Source organism: Sylvia atricapilla, chromosome Z (genome assembly GCF_009819655.1).
Source record: "Sylvia atricapilla isolate bSylAtr1 chromosome Z, bSylAtr1.pri, whole genome shotgun sequence".
NCBI classification, from domain to species: domain Eukaryota; kingdom Metazoa; phylum Chordata; class Aves; order Passeriformes; family Sylviidae; genus Sylvia; species Sylvia atricapilla.
This window is the reverse complement of record NC_089174.1, coordinates 1,056,563-1,081,875: the sequence shown is the minus strand read 5'-3', so window position 1 is coordinate 1,081,875 and position 25,313 is coordinate 1,056,563. Positions and strand designations below refer to the sequence as shown.

The window sequence follows — 25,313 nt, the reverse complement described above, 5'->3', positions numbered from 1 at the left end:
GGAGACCACCATGGCCTGGGCACTGGGAACACCACAGCTCTGGGATGGAGACCACCATCGCCTGGGGACTGGGAACACCACAGCCCTGGGATGGAGACCACCATGGCCTGGGGAACCAGAACACCACAGCCTTGGGATGGAGACCACCATGGCCTGGGGACTGGGAACACCACAGCTCTGGGATGGAGACCACCATAGCCTGGGCACTGGGAACACCACAGCCCTGGGATGGAGACCACCATGGCTTGGGGACACAGGACACCACAGCCCTGGGATGGAGACCACCATGGCCTGGGGACTGGGAACACCACAGCCCTAGGATGGAGACCACCATGGCCTGGGGACTGGGAACACCACAGCCCTGGGATGGAGACCACCATGGCCTGGGGACTGGGAACATCACAGTTCTGGGATGGAGACCACCATGGCCTGGGCACTGGGAACACCACAGCCCTGGGATGGAGACCACCATGGCCTGGGCACTGGGAACACCACAGCCCTGGGATGGAGACCACCATGGCCTGGGGACTGGGAACACCACAGCTCTGGGATGGAGACCACCATCGCCTGGGGACTGGGAACATCACAGCCCTGGGATGGAGACCACCATGGCTTGGGGACTGGGAACACCACAGCCCTGGGATGGAGACCACCATGGCCCAGGACATGACCAGAGCTGCACTTTCTAAGGAGCTGAGGACACTGCACACACTGAAGGGATAATTCTGTTGCCAGTCAGGCTCTGGGGACACCTGTAGGGGCACTCATGTGGCATCCAGGTGGCCCAGGGACATGCTGAGCAACTCATCTGAGGGCAAGTGCCCTACATGTGTTATGCTGTACCAGAGATGTGCACGTCCCACTGCAGCAATGTCCTCACCCAGCACAAATCCAGACCCTTGTCTCAAAGCCCCTTAGGGCAGGGTCACTTTTAAAACGTTTCTCAGGTACAAAACATCCTGGCAGAAGCCTTTTCATCAAGAGGTGAGCAGTTATCCTGAAGTCAGACTTGGCAGGGAAAAAATACGTCATTACTAAACATAAGCCCTTGCATAGCAAATATGAAATAACACAAAATCCACAGCCACCTCTGGAATAAATATGTTCTTCAACAAGTAAAGCAAAATCCATGTTAAGCTTCAGATTTCAAATCAGAGCTCCACATGCAACTCAGAAGACCAGCACGAAGGCAACTGCTGTGGGTCTCAGCCAGGCAGCAGCTGCAGGAACACCTGGTGGGAGAGGAAAAAATTCCCAACCCAGCCAAGACCCTCAGCACTTCCCAATCCCATCGTGCAAGCTCTTGGTGAGAAGAGCAGGTACACAGGATGGATGCTCAAAAGCCAGAGCCCAGGAGGAGCTGGCAGAGGACACGTGGTGGGCACTGCAGGAAGAAGCTCCAGCTCCACACAGCACAGGCTCTTCCCTCCTTGCAGGGGGGTGTTAAGGAATGTCCATGGTGTACAAATCTCCTGTCCAGCACCCAGGCACCTGCAGCAGAGCAACACAGAGAGGGTGTGCGAGGTGCCCATTCAGCTCTCAGAGCAATTGAATTATCTCCAGTGGAATTGCAGCGCTGGCCAAAGAGACAAAGTTAAATCGTAGCAAGGTGCAAGTGCCTGGGAATGTAATATTCCTGATAAATGGCCAGATGACATGTGCTGTTATACAATCTAAGGTGCAATTTGGGCGATGACAATAGTCCCTGGAGTTCCCATTTCCAAACAGCAGCTCAGTTCAATCCAATCCATGTCAGAGCAGCTTTGCTGAGGTGAGTAAGTAGAGCTCATTTGTGCTATTACACGGGGAGCAAGGAAGAGGAGCAGAAGAGTTGCTTGAAAACCAAACATAAGGGGAGGAAAGGAGTGACTGGAAGAATCCCAGCCTGCTGGGGATATGCACAGGTGGGTGAGCCCCAGCCCAAAGCCCCCAGCCCTGCAGCAGCACCGGCCATGGTGTCCACACCTGGGTGGTGCACACACCTGGGTGATGCCCACACCTGGAAAGTGCCCACACCTGGACAGTGCCCACATCTGGGAGGTGCCACAGGTCCCCTGGTGCAGGAGCCTGGCTCTACCTCCACATTTTGGTGTTTCTTCAGCAACCGTATGATTATACTGTAATCACGATGACACCGCTCCTGGGTACAGCAAACAGCACGATCATTAAAAAATTCATTTCAAAATCTTCCTGGAAGCTAATAAATTTTACAGCAGTTTCAATCCTTTCTCATTGCAACAAAGAAAAGCTTAGTTCCAGACAAATTAGAAGTAAATTGATTGCCTTAGGGGAATCTATTCAAATATCACTTTTCCATGTTAGAAATCTCTTCCTGAAACAAGAAGAGGAGAACCAGGGAGAGCCAGCACGGGAGCAATGTGGAAAAGCAAATCATTAAATCTCAGTTCATGAAACTGAGGGGCGGGGGGGGGAATCAAACTTAAAATAAAATGCAAATGTCTCACTGGGGTGCAGGCCCAACATTTGTGACAGAATTTATGAATAATAAATATGAATAAATAGTAAACACGAAGGGATCAAACACTGTTGTGGATGTTTACTCATGGTTAGCCATCTTTCATGGACAATGCGCAACTGCATTATTTAACACTCCTCTTCCAGCTACTTCGGGGTTTCTTTTCAACTCCAGCACCTTCATTTTCTCAGGAGCGTATGCACAAGGTGCAAGGCTTGTCCCCCAGCCCCTGTGCAGCACCCAGACCCCTCAGCACACCAGTGGAGCCCACACCCCCTCCACCCCAAAAGGAGCGGCTGTTCCCGGCTCAGGGGCAGTGATCCACCACATTACACTCCAGAAAAAATAATAAGCTCCAGCAAAATACAAACAGTCCCCAGCCATGGTTCATCGTTCGCTTGTAAATTAAGACTCTGCACCTCTCCCTTATCTCCTCTAATAGCATAATATCAGGAAACAAGAGGTAGGGAATAGTGTATTATATTTTTGACCTATGGGCTTTACAGTGCCTTCCTCGCCTTTCCTAATAAGAAATCTCCAGTCAATGCAGCAATGTAATCCTGGCGTGGCTTCCCCTGCACAATGCTCAGAGGATACTAATAACCAGGGACAGTGACAAATGCTCTTTTACCGCAACAAGAAGCCTTTCTTTTCCTCTCTTTCACCATTATTTGGGATTTATGCAATCTAAAAACGCTGCGCTTTTAATCCTGGATTGTCTGTCCCAACACAGAAGGTCAACAGTGCTTGGACGAAGCACTGGAATTATTTTAATGAAACAAGGGCTGTGATTTGGATTCATTTATTAGGCAATTGCTGATAAGGACCCATGGATGCATGCAGCTCATGGGCAGTGCCTCTGGAATGGTCAGCAGAGGTGTGCAAGGGGGCTCGCTTCCAAGTGCTGCAGACACACTCAGCTCCCAGAAAATGCTGAGGACTCCCACTGATTTACACCAGCCAGGAGCTAGCCATTCACCTCCTCCCCTGCTGTGTACTACCATTAATAACTCCCTTTTTCTGCAGAACTATCTCCGTTTTATGAATGAGGGCTGAGGGACAGACAGACCTGGGTGCCCGGCCAGCTGCAGGCTGGAGGGGAAGGACAGACTTGATGCAAAGGATTTTCTCTGGGGATGCTGAAGCCTTCGGGATGAGAAGCAGGCTAAGGGAAGGAGGGTGATAAGCAAAGGCAGAAGGAGCTGGAGTGTGGGTATGCCATGCACTACAGCGGAGTCAGACCCAGGAGGTATTATGGGCTAGAATGCAATTTAATGCTGGCTGCTCCCCTTTATCCAGGACCGCAGGCCAATCCCCACCTCATTCACAAGGAAAAATTAATTCCCTTTCAGAAGGCCGGCGGAACACACCATTTAAACTCCAATTAATCCTTTTCTTAAGTGGTCCGTGGAGCTCGTGCTGGCCCCTGAGCGGCGGGGATTTCACCTCCGAAACTCCTCTGCCCGTGCCTCCATACAGGGCTCATTAGCATCCTAACTGGTCTGGGATGCGGGATCCAGCCCTGGGAGAGAGAGGAGAGCACTCTGGGCTCTGATGGGCCTCTTCCATCTCGAGCCATTACTGCTCCACAACCCACGGGCAGGGCTCCCATTAATGCTGACGGCAGCTCCTGCGCCGCCTGCACGGGCGCAGAATACAACCCCTGACTTCATTACTGGAATTCAATTTCATTAGCACTGGATACAGAGGGATTGTCCTAAATACACTCTTCCTTATACTTTTTTCATGTTAATGCAACCATTTGAGTATATTATACCCTGCAGAGATGGAAACATTTCTAGTCTGTTTAAACACATTTCCCACAATTGGGAGCAAAACTTTGTCTCAGTTTATGCCTCTGACACCAGCTGCCTTCCATTTAATGGGACTTTAGTCGCTACAGCAAATTAATCCAAAGGTTACTGTTCTCTGCTATTGTCATAGACAAAGCAAATTCACATATTCTGTCAGGGCAAGGCAGGACTAGCCACGCAGCCACATTCCAACGGCAGCAATAAATCAAATTATTACTCTCTCCTATTCAAAATCAGGCATCGGTCAGAAAACGGCAACTCAACAATTCTGATAAAAATCCAGCAAAACAGAAATTACAGTTGGGGGAGATAAGAAGCAATTCCTGGCTGCCTGCACTGGGCCAGCTCCTGGCCCAGTGCCTGTCAGAGCACATCCCTGCCCTCTCCTCGGGGGGCTCACGGTTAATGTCTTGCTTCAACCAGCACCTCCCTTGGCCAGGACAAAACAGAACAAGCCATCCTGATCCCATTCCTGCAGGGGTGTGAAGGCCAGGGTGCTGTGGGGAGGCTGCCTGCCCCTTCCTGCTGCCACCCTCCCAGCACTGCTCCCCCTTCCCTGAGAGGTTTCTGGTGGCTCCACACAACAAGTGAGAAATAGAGGAGCCGAGGTTATAAACGCTGATACATAATTTACTCCTATTATCAAGATTAAACACATCTTTGCATGCTTAGCATAAAACAACTGCCTTTCCCCAGATTTCTCAAGGACATGCATAAACTTCATTATTATCTAAATAATCAAAAGAGTATTTCAATAGAATATTTAACTGTCTGCCTACTGGAAACTCACAGCCTTAATCTAACACTGATCCTCTGTTGTCCTTCATGTAAATATTGTTGGGACGTCAGCCAAAGCCTAGGGAAGTGAGCTTCATCTTGGTGGATGGGAATCTCTCGTGTCAGATACAGTCAGCCTGACTAATGAGACCTACAGCTTGCCAAAACCTACAGCCTCGCTGTCTGTTCCAGCCATTGAGCGCGCTCAGAAACCCAGTGGCACCAGCCCAGCAGTCTACAGATCCCAATCAACTATCAATAGCTTAAGTGTAAGTGATTGTGTATGAAGTACGAGCCAAATGTGTTTCCTTTTTCAGTTTTAGGACCTTCAGTATTGTTATTGCACCAGTAATGCTTGCACGGAATTAATCATAGACGTACCCACAAGGCAAAACATTATGAGAAGCTCTTTGTACTTTCTAAAAGTGTGCAGCTCTGAAGAGTGGAGGGAGCTGGAAGGCTTCCCAGCACAATGGGGCGTTCCCCATCATCAAGAGAGAGCTAGGGAATTTTACGCCTTTTCTTAAAAAACCGCAATGTTGGTTGCTGGCCATCTCTCATCATGACATTGACCTCCCATGCCTCCACCCTGGAGCTCAGCATTATCCCCTCCCTGGTGCTCTACTTTCAGTCTTTTTCAGATGAGCACGGGGGTTTTTCCATGCTGGTGGATCTTTACTCTGAAGTACAGGGATGTTCCACGAGAAGATGTTTGCCTAGGGGGGGCAGGTCCATCAGAAAATCCCACAGGGATCTGGGACAGCCACAGGGACAGGTCTGCAAAAGCTTCTCTACACTGTCCAGCACCCAAGGGAGCCTGACCCAGCACCGTGACTCACAGGGACATTCCTGTTTTCTCTGCATGGCCATGGAGATACAGAGAAGGCTGAAAGCAGGCTCCAGCTCCAGGGATAATGGCAATGCCAGGGAAATGCCAGCTGTGGGTTACACTGGCCCTGGGGCCAACAGAAGAGATGACAGAATTGCCAAAGTCTGAGAATCTGATCCATTTAATTAGACAAAACTTCGTTCTGGCAATTAAGTTTACCTTCATTAATCCAGAGGGTAGATACGCACGCATGCAAAACCACTATAAGGTCAAGAGTTAAATCTAAAACCTCATTACAAGCTTGGGGAAATGACCTTACCTGTGAGTCATGGACCAGCTCAATTCCAGCAATCCAGTTGGGGTCCCATCCTGCCCCACCCCATCCCGTTCTGTTGGCCCCACAGCCAAGGGGGTGAGATGGAGAACGAGCCCTGGAGTGTGTCTGGGCTTGTCAAACTGCAGAGCCACAGGGAGATATCACTGAACAACAGGAATGGAAAATATCTGTATTTTCAAGACCTGCACAAGCACTGCAAGGAGAGCAGTCGGCTCCACAGCTCCAGCCCTCCTGGCCAAGCTGCTGCCAACCCACAGGCACCTGGGCAGTGACCCTGAGTCCTGCCTGGGGGGCTGCACACCACACTGGGACCCTCCCACACACCCCTTGCTGTGGGTCCAGAGGCTGGGAGGCCCCTGCTCCCCAGGACGGGCTGTTCCAGCTCTGCCCCAGCTTCTGCCAGCACAGCCTCCGAGGATTTCTGTTTTCCCGAGGCACATTCCTGCAGCACTGCCCCGAGGTCAGGCTGGATTGTGTTGGCTCCTGGCCCCAGTTCACAGGGCTGTCAGCAAAACTGCACCACGGCATCGTTACTCCTAGCGATGGTGTGACAGACAGACGGAGCCCAGCTGGATTTTCAAAACCTAAGCACTTTGCAACACTGACAGGCAGGAAAAAAAAAACAACCACCAACCCACAACCCTCTTAGTCTGAGCAGGTTTTATCTGGAAATACCCAAAGCTAGTCAGTATGAGACCCCACAAAGCCATTCCTCCTGAACCACCTTCCTGACCAAACCTTTTAAGTGTCACTGGGAAATAAAGAGCGATAGGTACCAGCCCCAGCCGGCGTTACCTGATTAGTCTGGTCCCCACCACATCCTCAACACCGCCCTCCTTCAGAGGGATAAAGCAAGGCTGAGATGACTGATGTAATTGCTGCTTTCAGACGGAGTTAGCACAAGGAGAAGAGGCAAGTTCACTACCCTGGAGTCCAGCACAGGGCTGCAGCCACAGAGAGGACAGAGTGGGCGCTGGGGCTGAGCCTCCTGCTCCACAGAGACGCCCCACCAGTGAGTGGGATCAACCCCAAGGTGCCCCTCTGCAGTGGAATCGGCCTGATTCTCCCCCTGAGCACAAGGAGAGGGATGCAGGGGGAAGGCAGGCAGCACAGTCCTGCAGCAATTCCACTGGAGCCTCTCTACAGGGAGGACCCACCCTGGCTGTCTGCGGCACAGGGATGTAATGCTGCCTCTCTGCCACTGCACGCTCGCCTCGCTGCTGAAACACTTACACATGCAGCATGCATTAGAATTAAAAAACCATTAAACCTCGGAAAGGAAAAACTTTGACAGGATGCGTAATATACTAAGTATAATTAATTAAATTGGATGAGGCACTGGGGGACGGGAGAAGAGTGGATGGAGACTGTTCTTGGAAAAGGGATGGTAATGCACTAATGTTCAGTGTGTGCCATTAAAAAACAGCCTTGGAAGAGGCGAGGGTGAGCGACAGGGGCTTCCAGAGATGGCACCAGCCAGTTGGGCACCTCGGATGAGCAGCAGAAGAGGCAATAGAGTGAAATGCGGCCAATTACAGCCCTAAAAAAAATTTTTAACGAGGGCGGGAAAGGCACAAGAGAGCTGGAAAAGCAGAAACGGCAGTAGGCTGCTGAACAGCAGTGCCCTACCAGTGACAGCCTCCTCCAGAGAGCTGCTCTCACCCACCCCACCAGGGCACAGACTCCAGACCCGTTTCAGCAGCCAGCTGCAGGGTCCATGGGGCCGGCACAGGTGGGACAGGATTCATCCTGGAAAGCATCTGGCTCTCTCTGGGAATATTCTCCAGCTATTTGTAACTCCTTAGTGTGGGCAGCACCCTGCTGCATCCATCCATCCCCTCGGCAGCGCCTGAGGTGGGTGGGAAGCAGCAGCCAAAGATGGGGCCAGGGTGGGAGCATCAAAGGCAGCCCCAGCCAGCACAGCAGGCACAACGTGATGAGACAGGCACAGTCTGGCTGTTCAGCAGGACAAAGTTTTAACAGGCTTAACAACAGCATCAGCACTGATCATTAGGCAATTACAACTGCTGAAAGTTGACAAAGCACCAGGACCAAATGAATTATCTCCCCAAATCCTGCAGGCAGGAGCATGGAAAAGAGAAAAGTCACTGTCAACAGCCTCTGATAGCTCACTGGGTGCAGTGCAGTAACTAAAAACTAAAGGGCTGTTCATTTACTTGCTGTTTTGAGAGATGAAAGGGAAAGGCCAGGAAATGAGATCTTCAAAAATATTCTCATCACTGGGGGAGAGGTGGGAGGGAAGGTCCTGGAAACACTGATACAGCCAGGATTGCTCAGCGCCTGGGGACATCTGATTCAGAGGAAGGGACTGCGTGTGTTTGGAAAGAGAAGGCAGATTTTGGCTGGGGGAGCTCTCTCCTGAATCATCCCCAGCGTTTCTTGCTCAGCTCTGCACATTCCTGCACCGGCCAAGGGGACAGTTGTGAGCTCCTCTCGAGGATGTGCCAAAACCCAGCGCTCCGAGGATCTGCAGAGCTCAATCCATGCAGGAACCAGGGTGACTCCCTGCTCTGCTCCCCTGCAAAGCCAGGGATGCTCAGCCCTTGTCACGCTGTGCTTCTCAAGCACAGCCCTTCACTCTGAGTGACTAGGCACGCTCTTCCGAAAAACATGCAAATGTGATTTAAAGACTCTAAGTGATACAGAATATATCACATCCCTTGGGAACCTGTTCCAGGGGGTAATTATTCTAATTCCTAAAATCATGCATCTCATTTGCAGCTGGAATTTTCCAAGGCAAAACTCCATCTCCCAAGGCTCTGTCTTCTGTTCACTGAATTAGGGAGATGTTCAGCAGCAGAGATCTCTTCCCTCAATTTACTTCTGAAGACAGGCTTAGATGACCAGTGTCTCCAGCAAGGTTCAGAGCACGTCCCCTGAGGATGCCATCTCTCTCAGGTCCTATTTCAACCCCAGTGCTCTCAGCTGAAAGAATCTTGGCACATTCAAAAGGCCTTGAGCGAAGTCCTAAATCTCCAGACGCGTGTTTGGCGAAAGCCAATTTGTTCACCTACGCCCAAAAGCTCCTGAACAGTGTCCAGAAAGCCAGGGGACATGTCTGCAATGACAAGGCATCTCCTCCTCCACCTGCTTGCCATAGCTCAGTGGTCCCTGCAAGGCAAGGCTGCCCAAAGAAGGGCTGGTGTGGATTTTTACAGTGAATTAATTTAACACATCCACCTAGTAACAATGGAGGAACACTGACAAAGCAGAGGTCAGGCAATGGGGGAATTGCAGGTAGAATTGTTAATTTTAATTACTTGTCTTCATTAAGATGAGGTTTCTGGATCCTACGGTGATGACTAATGGGTCAAAATATTTGCATGAGTGAATATACTTCTGTTAAAGGGTGGAAGAGAAAATTTTTTGGATTTACAGGGGCTTTTCCACCACATGATGCAGAGAACTCCCAGAACCTAGCAGTGTACCAGAGGGGAGCAATCCGTAGGTGCAAGATAAACACTTTTATGAGGCCCAGAAGTGCCCAGAAAAAGCACAACAAGGTGGAAGTAAGCGACAAACAAGGTAAAACACGGGTTATACTTGAGCTGTTTGTGTCTCCTTAGGCACTTGAACGAGTTGCAATACAAGCATCAGGGCTACCTGCGCTCCTGACAGCACTGAAAGGAAACAAAAGTTTGGAACAAGCCAAACACATTCAATTTGCCTGAATAATTTAGGCTGCTGAGTTATCATGTGCTTCATGGGCTGTCATCGAGAAGAGCTGTACTGCACAGGAAAGGTCTGTAAATCAATGCATCTGAGGGACCAAAACTCATCAGGGAGCAGCTGCAAAAGCAGCGCCTGTCAGAACAGATGCAGGACACGGAAGTCACCCGGAGAGAGCTGCTAGGCACTCGGCATTCCTGGGATCCAGGGGTGGGAGCCTGCCACACGACACGCAGCAGGACACCCTGAGCACACAGCCCCCACCAAAGTGTGCTGGTGAGCAGTGTCAGCAGCACAAATAACAAATAAAGGGGCTGCAGCAGAGCAGGAGGGGACTTCTGACATGGGAGTGGAGTGATAGAGCAAGGGGAATAGCTTTAGACTCCCAGGCTGGATGAGACATCAGGAATTTCTCCTGTACTCAGCACTGGTGAGGGCACACACCTTGAGTATCGTGTCCAGTTCTGGATGTCTCAGTTTAGGATGGACACTGAGTGCTGTGTCCAGCTCTGGGATCTCAGTTTAGGATGGACACTGAGTGCTGTGTCCAGCTCTGGGATCTCAGTTTAGGATGGACACTGAGTGCTGTGTCCAGCTCTGAGATCTCAGTTTAGGATGGACACTGAGTGCTGTGTCCAGCTCTGGGGTCTCAGTTTAGGATGGACACTGAGTGCTGTGTCCAGTTTAGGATGGACACTGAGTGCTGTGTCCAGCTCTGGGATCTCAGTTCAGGATGGACATTGAGACACCTGAGCACATCCAGAGGAGGCCACGAGGCTGGTGAGGGATGTGAGGAATGGCTGAGGGAGCTGGGGGTGTTTATCCTGGAGAAAAGGAGACTCAGAGGTGACCTTGTCACTCTGTACAACCCCCTGAAAGGTGGCTGTGCCCAGGTGAGGTTGGTCTCTTTCTCCAGGCAGCGCTGACAGAACCAAGGACACAGCCTCAAGCTGTGCTAAAGGAAATACAAGTGGGATGTCAGGAAAAAGTTTTTTACAGAAAGAGTGATAAAGTACTGGAATGGTCTGCCCAGGGAGGTGGTGGAGTCCCATCTCTGGATGTGTTTAGGGACAGACTGGATGTGGCACTCAAGGCCATGGTTTAGTTGAGGTGTCAGGGCATAGGTTGGACTCAATAATCTTAAAGGCATCTTCCAACCCTGTGATTCTGTGAATTAACTCTTTACTGTGAGGGCAGCAAGACCCTGGGACAGGCTGCCCAGAGAAGCTGAGGGTGTCTCACTCCTGGAAGTGTCCAAGGACAGGCTGGATGAGGCTCTGAGAAACATGGGATAGTGGAAGATGTCCCTGCCTATTGCAAGAGAGTTGGAAGTAGATTATCTGTAAGGTCTCTTCCAACCCAAACTATTCTGTGATGATGATGATGAAGACAGACTGGTAAACACAGAGAGTAAAAACCAAAGCAAAGTCCAGCATACACATAGAAACCTTCCAGGACACACCTGAGTGTGCCTGACTCTCCTCAAAAGCATTTATACCTTCCAATAATGCAGCTACTGTTCCCAAAAAAAACCACCTTCTCTGACAGTTCCTGAATTACCACTATGCACAGTTTTCACTTCAGGTTTCTAGCCAAATCCCTCTTCCCACACAAGAGCTGCCCCTTTCCAGCTTCTCACCGAGCTGCACCTAATCCAGGATCGCAGGTAGCTGAGAAAGTCCCTCTCCTGGGGCAAATCTGGAGGCTCCTCACCTGCCTTGGGAGCCTTTGCCTGCTGAAGGAGCTGCCTGGGAACGTGCCCGAGCAGGCGAGGCAGCTCCTCCTCTGCCTCATCCCTTCACTGAAGCCAGCACTTCCAAAGCAGTCAGAGGAAATCAAGTGCTCGACCTATTTTGGTTTTGCAGGAGATGAGGACACCCACCTCCCTTGGCTTCTCACAAAAACTTCCAACCGACACTCTTCACTCTTTCATTTTTTCACATAAAACAGCGCAGGAACAACCACAAAACCTGCTCTTTTCTCCAGCACGCAGCCAAGCAGAGACAAGTCTTCTCCCTAGGAAGTGCCAGAAGCTCCTCACCTTCCACCCCTACCTGCTGCAGGTCCTCAGCACCCCACAGGATGTGGCACCCCATGTCCCTGGCTGGAGGGACCCTCCTGTGACTGTCCCCACACCCAGCAAGTGTAGGGATGCATTTCCCACACACAGCAAGTGTTTTCCATATAGGGAAAAGTTGGAGACTCACCCCTTGCAGTTCTTATAAGGTAAAGAACCCAGAAACTTCTTTGCTGTTCTCAGAGTGACTGGCTCGGGGCCGAGAGAGAGAAGAGCCTGTGGGACCTTGTCACCGTCCTTCAAATCCTGCACCTTTCCCTGTTGGCAGCAGGCCAAAGTGTCCCTCCTAAAACATTCAATATTTGGGAAGCAGCACAAAGAAACTAGAGGGCTTTTTGGAGTGTTTCAGCAGGGTGTCAGAGGTTTCTTGGACACCTGTGCGTGGCTTTTCTTTTGTTTTCTGTAACATTTGTTATTTTTGTTTATTGAACTTTTTGCTTTACAAAACACCTCTGAAGAGCAGTCTCGCCAAAATTATTTTAAGCCAATCTGCAAGGGCTGGACCCTCAGAGATGGATGCATTTACACAGTTCCTAACGCTCTGGCCAGGTGTTGACCTGTACCACCACACCTCCAGCCCTGTGCCAGGGTGGCTGTGCCACGCTTCCCCAGGATTCAAGGTAGCATCTGTGGTGAAATCTCCCCAAATGATCCAAGATAGTTTTCTCCAGCTGGGACTGATTGAATATAGCCTGGGCACCGGATGATGTGGGAAATCAGTCGTAGCCGAGCACAAATTGCATGCATAGAGGTAATTACTGCAGCACAAGGTTGGTAGCACCACTACCCACATGACAGTATATCTCAGCAATTTTCATTTCCTATTGCTTCCATTCAGAGAGGGGGTTTTTCATCTTGTTTTTTTTTTTTTTTTTCCCTTTTTTTTTTTTTTCTGTGGTTCAATTTATACTCCTTTTACTGCAGGGACTGATGCTAACCCAGGATTTCTTTGGGATACAGCTCTGGTTTCACTACAGCCAGTCATTCCACGCGCCCAGATGTCCCCCTATTTATGACACCCAGACCTTGAGCCTGACCCACCTCGACCCAACCCCACTGCCCTGGCCCAGGTGTGTCTGTCACTGCCCAAAGGTGAGGGGACACAGCAGTGACCACCTGTCACCTGCTGCCATGTGCCAGCACCCCCAGCCAGCTGTGGATGCTGGTAATGAAACACAACGTCATGGTGGTAGCCAGTGAAGCCAGTTACACAGCAAGTTGTTTCTCCAGACTTGCAAAAGGGTGAAATGCAATAAGGAAAACGGAACAAAAAGGGGTTTCTGATGAAAAATGAAAACACTAAGAGAGCTGATGGTGAGAGTGGGGAAGCTGATCACTACCATTACAGATACTCAGCAAAAATAGGGGCCACATTACACATACCATGATTATACACATCATGACTAACATAAATCTATAATAATACTCGCCATAAAGAACTTATTTTCCAAACAGACACAGGGTTAAATGCAGGATGGAAGGGGAAATGACTGAGCAAAGGCAACACACACCCAGCCAGAGCCTGGCACAGCCCACGCTGCTGCTCCCCAGCTCACCCCCTCCCCACGTACCTGCACTGGGAGGAACGGCTGCCAAACCTCTTAATAATTCTGTGACCCATTTAGATCTACCCAGTCTTACATTCACATATGCTGTATGAGAAATAAAACATAGCACTCACGAGTTTTGAGTGGCAGCGCTTCCCTCAAGACAGATAAAAGCTGCGAGTTCTCTCTGCTGTTTGGTGCCAATTATTACAGAGTTTTGACTTATATATTATTACGTAGATCATTTAGTAAAACAACCTACATACAAACCCAGTGGTGTGTCTCCCTTCAGCAGATATCTGCAGGAACTGGAGCAGTTCAGACACTCGCCCATATCACCGTGATTTGGAGAGGGGTGGGCTCCTTCCCCTGCACCCAGCCCCTGCCCTACAGCCCTCTGCAGCGTGCAGCCTAATTAACAGAGGTCCAAATGACTTGTCATTATCACACACATAAATGCAACCACACCACGTTGTGGAGGGAAAAACAACAGGCACCCAACTTGTGGCAGCCCCTCTGGAGATGCTGGTGCACACCTGCCACAGGTACCGTGGCAGGGTTTCATCTGCTGGAGCTCACCTGTGCCCCAAAAGCTGCCCCAAACCCACAGGGCAGTGTCCCTGCCCCAAAGAGCCGGGGTCACTGAGCTGCTCCTGCTGATTATTCCTTTAATAAAGGGCCCTGTATTTTCCAGTGGCTGAGAAACTGATGCGGGTTGCCATGGTAAGCACACACTTTCCCATTTAGCAGAATAATAGCCAGCTTTGTATAATTCACTGATTTCAGATGATTTCTCACCCCGAGCGCAAGTCGCTCAAGTTACATAAGTCACCTGTTGTTTAGTCAATCTGGCAATTTTAATTAGAATAAATTTTTACGATTCCTCCTTGCAACACTTAGAGCAGCTCTGCCACCAGAATGCCGAGATGTCTGTAAATTATACGGGCCCCAATCACATCTTTTTTTGCTGTTTTAATTACAGTAACATTGCAGCATTAATCATGTAAGCCTGTGTTAAACAAGTAACAGCCATCCTCTATCATAATTAAAAAGAAAGGCCAAGCAAACAGGAGCTCTGGAGTTCACCATATTTTCTCTGAAAATTATATTTTAACTTAAGAGTTTCACAAACAGTAGTTTTATTTGGCTCTAATTAGTGTTGTGAAGGAAACACCAAAAGGTTAATAAGAGATGGTTAGTTTGTAATGCAAGTTTCCCAGTGCCAGCCCCAGCAGTTCAGTCTGTTTTCAGAGTCATTAACGATGTAGATTGATTACAGGAGGAGATTGGGAAGTGCTGGCTTGCTGCGTTAGCAGAAGGTTTGGTTTTATTCATATACCTTCCCCACTGTTAAATCTGATGGCCATTACCTTGACCACTTTGCCAGTCTTAACTGCTGTGAGAAGGAAAGTGTTAAAGGTTTCCTTAGAAGTTACTGGCAAAGGAGGAAAGGAGGCCATCTGAGCCTTTTTTTTTGACTTGTTTGTAAGGCAATAGCAAGCTGCAAGCTTGCCCGAACTGTTTATTTATCTTAAAATATCTTAAAATGCAAGTATTGGGTAGTGGTCCTGGAAAAGGAGGCTTTGGAAGAGCCAGGGTTAAAACAACCCCATCTTCAGCTGAACCCTGAGACAAAGATCTTCTCTTGCTAAGGTTCTCCTTGAGCTGGAGTTTAGGAACAGTTAACAAAACCAAGCAGAAATAGAAGCTGAAATTCTCTAATCTGAAATACCTCTTCTTCATACCTCCTATAAATTGCTCTCCAGTCACCCAGCAAAAATATGGGTAAGCAACGACTGAATTTGACAAAATCTCATTAAAAAGTACAATAAAACAGTTGAAACTCTCCAAATTTCTGGGCTGATCATTCATCCATTACAAACCTACACAACAGGGCATGGATTCAAGTTTTAATTCTCCTCTCCAAGTTGCCAAAATGTTCACATCTGGTGAGTGTTCTCTGTGCTTAGGGGGGGAAAAAAACTTGAGGATCTAAAGGTTATAATCCCGTGACCCTGAATGGAGCAACTTCAGTGATGAAGACTCTGCAAGAACTATCTTTGAAGGAACCTGAAAACCAGAGGAAGAGTGCCAGGACTATGTGGGATATAGAACAATGCTTCTTATGCAAACAAAGGAGGTTGCACATCTGTTTGTTATTTAGTTCTGCTGTTGCAAAGAGGGATTGGCCTCACTTATTGCTAAGGAGATGACTTCAGTGTCACCCCTGCCCTCCAGCACTTTCCAGCAAGGACTTCTCCAAGCTGTGCTCAGTGTTACTAAGAAACTAAGGGAGAGCAGCACAAGGGATCTGTCTGTGCCAACCAGCAAATTTATGTGTGGATTAAACCTCCTGAAGTGACCACAGCAAGTCCATGAGTGGGTTGAACCTCCTGAAGTGACCACAGCAAGTCCACGAGTGGGTTAAACCTCCTGAAGTGACCACTGCCCTGCTCTGCTGTGATGTGGCACGGAGGTGAAGGGAGATTGAAGCTGTCCCTCTGTCCAGTTCTGCCTGTCCACATCCCCCTCTGAAGGAGGAGCTGAGTCACATTCAGTGGTCTAGCAGATGATATTATGCCCCTCCACAATCCTGGTTAGGAAATGTCACCAGGAGCTCGGGGAGGACGGGGAGAGCGTGGACAAAAGCATCAGTAACCTGCACACGGAGCTGACTGAGATGCTCAACACGCAATCATTGAGAAGTGTGGGAATCATGAGACAATCAACTCCTCTTCCCATAGACCAGCTTACCCACTCGTCAGAAAAATCCTTCTTGGGGCTTTCCAAGTGCTGTGAGAAGCTGATTGCTTCCCCCCAGGCTGGCCACTGCAGGAGCACCACTGAGCTGACTGAGGCTGCTTTACCAGAGCCGTGCAATAATACAGAAATCAGAGGAGCTGTAATAATTGACACTGCCCTGTAAAGAAAGCTTACAGCATTTATCCATCTTAAAGGGTTTGCTGTCACTCACACGTGAATGTTACACTTTATGTCTTGTGCTGCATATATGAATACAAGAAAGTAGGTACTTTTATTAATTTGTAGAAACTTCCAGAGAAATGCAGCCTCCAAAGCCCTACAATGTGTCACTTAGGTCACTGTGTAGATGCAGCTCTACAGAAAGGCTTTTCTGCAGAGTGAAAGAGGGCTGTAGGTAGAACGACTGCTGGAAATCAGCTTAAAAAAATCAACAGTTCCTAATACCTGTGTTTGCCTCCAGTTAATACCATTAGTCATGTTCCCAATTCACAACTGAAATACACCCAGACACTATGGAGATGAGCATAGGAACCAATTGGAATGCTCCAGATAAAACCCGACCCCCTAAATGATGATATGTGGGAATAATTCGGGATGCAACCAGCAAGAAAAGTCTCAGTGAATATGATGGGACCATTTCTCCTTTACATCCAAATCTTACCTCTATATGGTGTGATAGCACAAAGAAGACTTAACATAACTATTTAAATATAACCCATTTCTATTCAAAGAACCCTTCATCTTGCTGGAGTTTATGGGACTCAGATACAATTAAATCTCCCCTGTGAGCAAAGTTACACAGATGTGGAAATGTATGCAGGATCAGGTCTTTCCAGATGACATTTCACGTGAACCTTTACTGCTGATCTGGCACCAGAAAAGTGGAAGTGATGCTTTTAGAAGCAATTCTCTGTAGAGATCCATTACTGACATTGCTTAAAATCCTCTCATTTTGACTTTAAAGCTTTTTCACTATTTTATGGCTGTGGTGACTATTTCTAACACTGCCTTTTTAATGATTAGTGTGTGCTTATTATTTTCGTATTTTCTATTTTTATTTTTATCCTAAACAGTGAATCACTGCTTCATTGGACCAGTGATTTTCTTCCCTGTAATTGATGGCTAAAACGCTGGCCAGCACTGGGAATTAAGATAAGTGTGAAATCTGTTGCTTCTAACATTAAAAACTTATATTCAAAATATTTCCTTTCTGATTTCTATGCTGGCAAGAGCTCCTGTGACTTAGAGAGTAGGAGAATGGCTCTCGCTCAAGGCAAGGTGAAAAAGGCAGTAGAATACATTTAAGCATATCTAGGTGCTTGTGCACATCCACACAAAGAAAACAAGCCAAACCTGCACAAACACTATGATTGGAAGAGGGCAAAGGGATTTAAAGAAAAAAGTACCAGTATGAGCAAAACCAAGGGAGGAATAACCACCTGAATCACAAAACAGAGCATCTAGCCTCAAAGATGCTAATTCAGGTCCTGAGGGATCTAATCAACCCCTTTGTTGAAGTAGAGATAAAACTTTTTGACAGCAAACGCTTTCTGATAAAATGGAATTTTCAATTACCCTGTGAAACATCTGGTCCGGGCTGCCATTTCCAGGGAAAACCACCACCACAGTCTGCAGTGTTGGGAAACATTTCACGCTGAGATCTCCCCGCGTTGCTGGGAGGAACAGGTGTCAGGAGCTTCCAGCCCAAAGGCAGAGCCACCATCCACAGGGGCAGCCAGCCCTGCCCAGCAGCACCACACACCTCAGCTCCTCCTGGGAACCAGGGGCTCCTCCAGGGCTGCACTTCCAGCCACTGGCTCACCAGGATATGGAGAAAATCCACCCCATCTTGGGGTAAAACAGGCCAAGACACAAAGGGGACGCCAGTGATGCCTTAAGTTTTATCCTTCCTGTATCCCAGGTTCTGTGGTGCCCAGGGGCAGCTCTGAGCTCACAGTCAGTGTCACTCAGCTCTGCACACAGCAGGGACACAAAACAAATCCTTCTCCTGCTGCACACCAAGGACAACTTTCAGCCCCAAAGCACAACCAAGGGTGGGCTGGAGGGAGGAACAAGAAGGATGGGACCTCACAGCCTGCAGCTGGAATGGGACAATTCAACCCCAAAATGGACCAAAACGCATAAAAATATAAGATTTCATGACCACTCAGCCATTTTGTGACAATTCTTAGTCCATCCTGGGTGTATCCCCGGCCAGGCTCCTGTCCTGCCCAAGGTGTATCCTAAAGACCTTTCAATAAATCTTTACTTTATTTTCTGGCTCTGCCCAGTCTCTGTTCCAGGTCAGCCTTCCAAGGCATCACCAGGATTTAACCCCATCCTCCTGCAGACTTCTCCAGCCATCCCAAAATCCCAAGACTTCTCCAGCCATCCCAAAACACAGCTCCAACAGCCACTTGAAAACACCTCCCTCCCAAAGAAATCCATCTGGAAGTTCAGCTGAGGGCGTCGTTAGGAAGAGAGAACATGTCAACTCCCAGCAGTGCTTAACACCTCCACAAATAAACAAACAATTAGACGGCAGCCAGGCAATCCAGGAAGGTGGAACAGCACCAGTGCCCGCCTTCCTCTGCATCCCATTTGGTGTCAATTAGCAAGGGAAGGAAAACAATCCCGGCCTATAATGAACTCCAATTTGGGTCCATATTAGAGCAATTAAAGCCATCTTTTCATCAGATGAATTTATAATCAATAATTAAGATCCTGAGGTAAAGAGGGACTGGGCAAAAGTCCTGCTCCCAAAATACACGATGTGGCTGAGCTCCAGGCAGTATTTCTGATGACCTGCTGCTACCCACAGAGGCTCAACACTCTCCACGCTATGGTTTGCCATTTTTCTGGAAATCCAAGTCATTTCCAAAGGAGGAGAGAGGGCTCCTGCCAGCAGGACTGGCAGCTGGTGTCACTCCCACCCAAGAGTGGCACCAGGAAACTGAAACACCAGCAGCTCCCCGGGGCTCCCACACCTAAGTACTCACTACTGGTGCCACTGGGTTAAGAAGGAAAAGGAGCTTGGACCCATCCAGGCCTATCCCTTCCTACCTCTACTTATTCCCTCTGCAGGAAATGCAGCATCTCAGTAGGCAAAGGCTGTCCAGACAGGTCCACACTGGCCACCCTGAGCCACCACAGAGGGATCATCCTCCACCACCCATCTGCAAGGATTTCTGCCAACCACTGTCTGCCTTGGCACATCCAGGGTCACCCACTGAGCAGACACAGACCCAGGAATTCCTGGGACAAAGCCTGAGAGCTGGCCACTCATGAAGGACTCGTGGTGGCACAAGCTGAGGTCCATGCCCAGCACAGACTGACCACGGGGGAACCACTCCAGGCTCCCAGCCCAGGAGATCATTACCATCAAGAGCAAACCCCAACAACTCCCCCACCACCCCATTTCTCTGGGATTACATGAGATTAAGTTTGGGCAGGGACAAGCAAAAGCGAAGCACGGCTACACGAGCTGCCAGGCTGCTCTTCAGACAAGAACTCTGTGTTTGGAGCAGCAGACAGCCAACAGTCCTGCACGTCCTTGTCAATGAATTTCTTGTGTTTCCTCCCCATCCTGCCACTCTGCCCCCAAATCAGGTAAAAAATTACCAAGCCAAAACCACCACTTTAATCATGTGGGAACTGCTGTTATCACCATCATCTCAGCGTCTTGATTTTCCTGATTATTTTCTACAGCTCCTGTTTGACAAATCAGCTCAGGGAACACTCTCTTTAACCATTTTTTCAGCCTCTGTGACAGTAACCACTCACTTCCCCGCCAGTGCTGCTCCTCTGAGAGCTCCACCAGCACCCTGATACCCTCACAGGGTTACCCTGAGCTCTTCCCACAGGACACTGAGGGTCCTGCAGGACAGGAGAGCTGATTGTGACACACCTGCCTGCAGGTAGTGCAGCACTGGCATGCTGCTTTCCTCCCAAAAACAAACCAGCCCCAGGAGCACCAACCCCCTTGGCCACTGCAGGACTGGGAGACAGAGAGGTTGCCTTCAGAAGTCATCTTCTGGAAATAACACCTGATTTTTGGGGCGTACTTCACATGCAGTGAGGAGCTCATGCTACAGTGGACTGAACCATATTTACTTCCATCTGACTTCTCCAATGAGCTCTGCCTCCAACTCAGCCTCTTTAACTTATTTGCATTGTTATCAGAGCCAGCACGCAGACTTATCAGACATGTAATCCCTGTAAAACCCTATCTGCAGTCCATTGAGATTGGGTTTTTTGCTGAAGAAATGTGACACAAAATTAGCAGATGTTGCTCAGACCATTCACCAGGATGGGAATCAATTACGAACATTTTTGCTTCTACAGTCGTCCCTTACTACAAATGCATCTTAGGAAACCCTCTCCTGATCGAAATGAAAAAGCATTTCTTTGTAACAGAAGAATAATAAATGATGGCTATCAGCCTGCATTCTCTGACACGGTGCTGGTCCGCAGAGAATTAAACTGCCACTGTACAGTTATATAAATGTTTAATTTTTTTCATCTTTGGCCACAGTAGGGTTGTCTGGAAATACATTATCGCTGCGGATGCCATCCCTCTCCAATTAGTGTGGCTGGCAGCGTGGAATGTGTAGGTGACCTCTGTGTTCCCTTCCTGGTGGAGTCTTACAGGGTTAACTACGGCCATTTAACAGACTCTATCGAGAATTAATACAGCCATCAGATTCTCCCCAGAAAAATCCCACACTCGGAGGCGCAGATGGCAAGAACTCTCTCTCCCCCGTTTGACTCTTTTATGACAGCACAACAAAGGCTTTTAATGATGTTTACCATGAATTGAGTTAAACAGCTGAAGACCAGTTCATAATCACAGCGTTTTGTTTTCATATCCTTAAGTCTTTTAGCAGTGGGGCTTCCAGTTGAGCCTCAGCTACAGCTTATCTCAAGATATAGCCAAGTGCCCCGAGGCTCCCCCGCGCCAGAGCACCAAACCACACTCAGGCTTCTTAATTGAAAAAGACAGGATGTTTGCATAGGATGTTTGCATCCCTCAGACATTAAAAGCGACATTCATGCCCAAGTACAAGCGACACTCGGGCTCAGCTGAACTCCTCTGACTTCCTTCCTCTAGCTAATACCAGTCTGATTTCAGAGCAGGACTTCATCCCTGCACACAGGGACAGTAAGAGCTGAAAGCTGCCACGTGTGCAGGCGAAAAGATGCAAAACCCTCGCCCACTGGTCTGAGCTAATTCCTTGTGGGATGCCTGACTAATTGCCTACATGCTCTGCTGACCTTTGGGAAAGTTTCCTGGACAGTGCTGGCCTGTGAGCTGCAGAGCTGGGACAGAATGCTGGGAAGAGCACACACCCCGGGTGCTTGCCAGGGGAGCCAGGCAGGGACCAGCCCTGGGCACAGCGCCTCTAATTCCTGCCCTAATCCCAACTCCAGTGCTCACTCACTGCCAGGCAGATAGATGTTCAGGGCCTTGCCTCTTCTGCCTGTGAGTAGAGGATAATCCCAGCTGCTCACTTACCTGACAGGCGTGGCATGAAGATTAATTTACCCAGCCCCGTGACGATGCGTCATCCCCGGCAAGCACTGAGCATCCTCACTGCACAGCCGCCAGGGCAGCACCAGAGCCACCAGATGGGGCATGTGGGGGGCACCGGGCACCCCCCAGGACACAGCAGGGCCTCACCTTGCTCGGGGCCCTGGGAGCCCATGGAGGGGACGCTGGTGTTCAGCACATCGTTGACGGCCGTGTCGCAGTAGAGGCCACGCTGCACGTCGTGCTCGCTGTCCGTCTGGTCACTCTCCTCATGGCCACTGTCCTTCAGGCTGTTCCCCTCCAAGTCCTTGAACGTGGAGCTGCTGGGGAAACACAGCTGTCACTTGCTGGGTGGGGGATAAGGTGGCACACTGCTGCAGGGAGACCCGTGGGGATGGCAGGTCCCTGCCCTCCACAGCACCCGGTGACAATGCCCAGAGCTGGGGCAGGGAGTGTGGGGACAACACCCCTGATTGGCACCCTAAAACACCCTAAAACACACCAACAGCCCACAGGCTGCTCCTGCCCTGGGTGTGGTGTCAGCCCGTGGGTGCCCTCAGGCTGCCGTGGGCCTTACAGATACTCAGAGTGAAGCAGGATTTGAAATAAAATTTTAAAAATATACATTAAATTAGCTGTCTCCTCTACAACTTGGCTCTCCCAAGTTGTACTACCTCGCACTGAAGTTGCACAAGATCTAAACCCCGCTTTTTAGGTTATAAGCCATATCCTAATCATGTAAAGCTTAAAAACAAAAGTCTTCCTGGAAACAGGAACGTCTTCTGATCATGATGATGCATTCTTGTTTTTAAAAATAAACCAGTGACTCTGGGTCCAAGTTCATGCAGCTCTAAGGAAATCCAATACACAGATTGTATCAAACATCCTTGACAGCCTGTGCAAGCACATTCACTGCTGGAGGACCAAGGACTGAGCTGCTCCCAGATTTCCCCCAAGGGATGAGCAGCCCCAACAGCCCATGGAACACAGCCCCAGGCCAGAAGGATGGGAGAAGGGCAGCTCCTATGAAGACAGGCTGAGAGAGCTGGGATTGCTCACCCTGGACAATGCTCTGGGAAGACCTTAGAGCCTCTTCCAGTTCCTAAAGGGGACCCATATAAAGGAGTAACCTTTTACATCGGCAAATAGTGATAGGGATACGAAAAAGAGGGAGAGTGGCTTTTTACACAGGCAGACAGTGATAGGACAAGGAGGAATGGTTTTAAATTAGAAAAAGAGAGATGAGATTTAGATATTTGAAATTTTTCCCTGTGAGAGTTGTAAGGGCCTGGCACAGGGTGCCCAGAGCAGCTGTGGCTGCCCCTGGATCCCTGGAAGTGTCCAAGATAAGGCTGGATGGGCTTGGAGCAACTTGGGATAGTGGAAGGTGTCCCTGCCCATGGCAGGGGTGGCACTGGATGACCTTTAAGGTCCCTTCCAACCCAAACCATTCTGTGATTCTACAAAGAGCAACATTTCTGGCTGCATTTGGGATCCCAACACCCTGAGAGGGGCCATGCCCCAGGACACTGGCTTGCTGTGAACAGCAGGAACACCTTTGAGACACACCTGCCACAGGTGGCACAGCCCTGGGGGTGTCCCTGGGGACACCCACCCTGTTCTCCTTCCACACCCAGCCTTGGCATGGGAAAACTCATCGGGAGGATCCACCTGCACCCACTTCTCCAAACTTTCTCACTGGCTGAAGTGGAGTGAAACGCCAGCGAAAGACACGGCCTGGGCTTCAAAGCCCCAAAGAGCTGGAGATTTTCATTACTTTGAAAAGCCCTTTTGTGTCTCCACGGAAACCAAGCAGACCACCTACCATCTGATGCTCTGCAAAAGCACACGAGGGGGGAGCTCTGAAATACATATAAATTGGTAAACCTTCAAACATTAGCTTTTAAATAAAGATGTCCCTATTGAAGCCACTGACTTTGATTGCAGGTGACATCAAAGATTTTTGAGTTAAGAAAGCACTACAAATCTACAATTCATTTGTGTGCGTGCAGATGAGTGAGAGAGGCAGGCAGACAACACAGCAAAAGTACAAATAGATTAATTAAGTGCTGGATTTGAGAAGATTCACTCACCAAAGATAGCAGAGCTACAACATCTTCATAAAGGCAAAGGATGAAAATGATGCCACAGGATGTTACAGAAAATATTTTTTGTTCTCAGATGTCTGCACAGCACCGCTGGCTGTGCCCGTTGTACTTTAGATACAAGACAAAGGTAGGAAGCAAGGGGAACTGCTGTCCTACACGGAGCTGCTGTTCGTAATGCACAGGCAGCCCACGTTACAAGGCATTTATCTTCCCCGCAGTGAGCCAGACCGTAATGCAGCAGCCACACGACATGCTTCCGTGGCTGACACTTCTCTAAAGGATGGGCAGGTCCGGGGGAATCGGCGGCAGCAGCATTTCCCAAACAATACAGGCTCGGAGCAAGCCCCGCTGCGGCAGGCGGGAGCGCTGTTTGCCTTTATCTTAGGTGCGAGCCAGGAAAGATTAATAGATTTGGGGCTTTTTCAGCGTGCCTGAAGACTCTCTGGCGGGGAGCAGCGTGGCACAGGCCAGCCAACTCTGGCAGTCACATTAGCATCGTTAAACACCAGGAGCCACGCAGGCAAATACACCTGCCCTTCGCCGGCTGAACCGCGCGGCTCGCACAATGCGCTCCCCTCGCTGCTCAGGTTCTTAAGAGGTAAACAAATGGGACCTCAGCCAGCCAGATAATTGGATATTTTTACTGCTCAGATCACATCTCAGCAGTTCAGGGCCGGCTCCTGCGCTCTGTAAAAACCCTCGGTTCAGTGATGGCTTCTGCAGAGTCACGGAGCGCAGCCGTGCTGGGCACAGGAACGGGCACACCTTGCTCTCCACACACCCTGGGGACAGCAGGGAGGTGGGCAAGGAGCTGCTGGCCCCATCCTGCACCTTCATCCTGTCTGGGGAGCTGGCCCTGCAGCCCTGCAGCTCCTGGTGAGGGTATTGATCGTGCTGTGTCAGTGCCCTTCCCGGGAGGCAGTGGCAATTCCCTGGGGAGATGCTGCCCGTGGGTGAACACAGCCCAGTGGGGTTCGGCTGGGTAACCCCGGTGTGAAACTCCCTGAGACATTCCCTCACCACTGCTAGGCTCTGAGGATAGCAGTGTTTCACCCAAAGGGCTCCATTTCCCCAAGGGTAACTGCCAGGCTGCACTTGAACTGATTGTTTCCTTCCACACACGGAGAAGATCAGCCTAGCAAAGTGCTGCTTGCCTTGGTATCCAAACTAAAACAGGGAGCTAGAACTGTGAGCTGCATCCAACCCAATTACCTGCCCCCAAACAATTTGTTGTTTTTGTTTTTTTTTTTTTTTAATTTTCCCCACCTCACGTGGCAGGGAGATCTCACCACCCAAATCTATCCTTTTATTCCTGTGCATTCAAATGGAATAAACTCTCAGAATTTGAAAGTTGTCAGGGTAACA

At 49.4% G+C, this 25,313-nt stretch overlaps 1 protein-coding gene across 1 annotated transcript in view; it reads right to left on the bottom strand.

Annotated features, from left to right (window-relative positions):
• Positions 1–25,313, bottom strand: part of PCDH19 (protocadherin 19) — a 57,522-nt gene that overhangs the window by 5,586 nt on the left and 26,623 nt on the right. The window contains exon 4 of the mRNA XM_066338589.1: positions 21,991–22,160. Within this exon, the coding sequence (XP_066194686.1) occupies positions 21,991–22,160 (170 nt within the window). The remainder of the gene's footprint in view (positions 1–21,990; positions 22,161–25,313) is intronic.